The sequence below is a fragment of the Haliaeetus leucocephalus genome, unplaced genomic scaffold, assembly GCF_000737465.1.
Source record: "Haliaeetus leucocephalus isolate CR32 unplaced genomic scaffold, Haliaeetus_leucocephalus-4.0 Scaffold0, whole genome shotgun sequence".
Taxonomy (NCBI): Eukaryota; Metazoa; Chordata; class Aves; order Accipitriformes; family Accipitridae; genus Haliaeetus; species Haliaeetus leucocephalus.
This window is the reverse complement of record NW_010972436.1, coordinates 10088320-10090302: the sequence shown is the minus strand read 5'-3', so window position 1 is coordinate 10090302 and position 1983 is coordinate 10088320. Positions and strand designations below refer to the sequence as shown.

At 52.6% G+C, this 1983-nt stretch overlaps 1 protein-coding gene across 1 annotated transcript in view; it reads left to right on the top strand.

Moving 5' to 3' along the window:
* Positions 1-1983, top strand: part of DNAJC1 (DnaJ (Hsp40) homolog, subfamily C, member 1) — a 175213-nt gene that overhangs the window by 400 nt on the left and 172830 nt on the right. The window contains exons 2-4 of the mRNA XM_010562781.1: positions 166-299; positions 1136-1265; positions 1731-1958. Of these exons, the coding sequence (XP_010561083.1) occupies positions 166-299; positions 1136-1265; positions 1731-1958 (492 nt within the window). The remainder of the gene's footprint in view (positions 1-165; positions 300-1135; positions 1266-1730; positions 1959-1983) is intronic.

Genomic DNA, 1983 nt, shown 5'->3' with positions numbered 1-1983 from the left:
CCCGCGGGTCCCTCTCCCGCCCGGGGCGGGCGGTGCGTGCAGGCCCGGTTCCTGCTGGCAGGCAGCGCCGCCTCTGCGGGCTCGCCCTGCCCGCACGAAGCCGCTTTGCATAAATGAATGTTAAAAGCAATTACGTTGGGAGCTTCGCCTAAACGTATCAATTAGAAGTTGGCACCTTCGCCGTGCCTGAGCCCCTGAGCCGGTTCCAGCGAGCGCCGCGGTCGTGTGAAATACGGCTGCCGTCCAGACCGACTTCTGCCAACTCTGCGAGGATCTCTTTACAGTTTATAGAAAACAGCGTTCGTACTAAAAATGCCCCCTTCCCCAGTGAAGCTGCATTTCACAGATCTTTCTTTGCAACTCGCCTGTTTTGAATAAAGGATATAGCCCTCTTAAAGGTCAGGCTATGCCATTGATTTACCACTGATGACAAGATACGGCCCTCACTAGCTAAGATATGGGAGAAAAGACATGTATTTGGAAACACCGAAGAATCTTTTGAAAGTAATAAACCCTAAATCGTTGGTGTGCCGGAGCTGCAGCAGTTCGTTGGCATTTTTTTTTCCTGTCACCCGCATCTTGTACATTTCGGTAAAACGTTTGGAAAAACCGGCAGCCGTGTGCTTAGCACCAGGGTAGGTGCAGCTTGCTGCAGGACCCACCTATTATCGTTAGCAACACTTAACCCATAAATACCTCCTACCGATCAGCGGAATTTTATTTTAACTGGAGTCATTTAGATAAATCCCCTTCTTGATATTTCCATGTTGTTTGCAGCGGAAGGATGAATTCAGCCCGGTAGCACTGCCTTCGCTGCAGCCAGCAAAGCCTCACAGGGGACAGAAATTTTAAAATCTGCATTAGTCTGTGCTTGGATTGCCTCGCTACCAGGCAGACATCAAGAGCTTCCAGGAATCAACAACAACAAGAGAAAATTGATCATGTCAGTGTAAAGCAGCAATGGCTGGAAAGGCACTAACAATTTAGGAGCTAAAATTCGCCGAACTGATACTTCAGGAGAAAGGACAAGCGTTTCTGGTCCCATAAAGCAGGTCTTGCTGTCCTTAGAAAGTCACAGATGCGTTTTATAGAGGCGATTATTGCTGACCACGAGGTTTGTTAACGCTCCTTCCAGCGGTCGCACGTTGGTGTGCGAACGTGCACCATCAAACCTGTTAAAATGGATGCGGTACGTGAGCATCCACGCCGTGTTCCTGAGGTACGTCTGCGGGAGGAGGCTCTTTCAGATGCACACCATGGGCTCAGTAATGTAAAGCGACGTTTAGGCAGTGCTTGATAAACTCATTTCGTGGAAGTGGAAAGCTCGTGCATGGAAAGCGCCTCGTCCCATCTGCTCGCTGACTAATTACAATTACGGTTGTGGAAAACGGGAAACCTGATACATTTTGGGGAGAAGACAGGGAATCGAAGCTCTCTCTGTATGAAGCGCGGTTTTTTTTTTAGAGGTCAGTGAGGCTTTCAGTTCTCAGCCCTGAAAAAAAGCTTCCCATAGCTGTGTGATGCACCCCGATAAACCGCCCGATTCTGACGTTAATCCATGTATCTATATGCGGTTTAGCATAAACGCTGTTCTAAGGATAATAAGGGGCTGCACCATCTGATACTTTTAGGGAGAGGACTTGACGCGTTCAGCGTGACCTCCAACAAACACCGAGGGCAACCGCAGCGTTAGTATTTCTAACCGGCACTCCGACCGATTGCTAACGCAGCTGGGGAAGAGTCGCCCTCGAAACGCCCGAGCGAGCCCGGGACGGGAGGACGGCCAGCGGAGGACGACCCGGCATTTCTGCGCCCGCCGCCACCACCGCCTGCACAAGCCCCAACAACCCGCAACGCGCCGCGGCTCTTTGTTCCCGCGGCGGCCGGACGGGGACGCGGGGCTGAGGGCAGCCCGCTGCCTCAGGCCGGGCAGCCGCCGGTGCAGCTGCAGGCAGAGGGCACGGCTCTGCCGCCGTTCCCCGC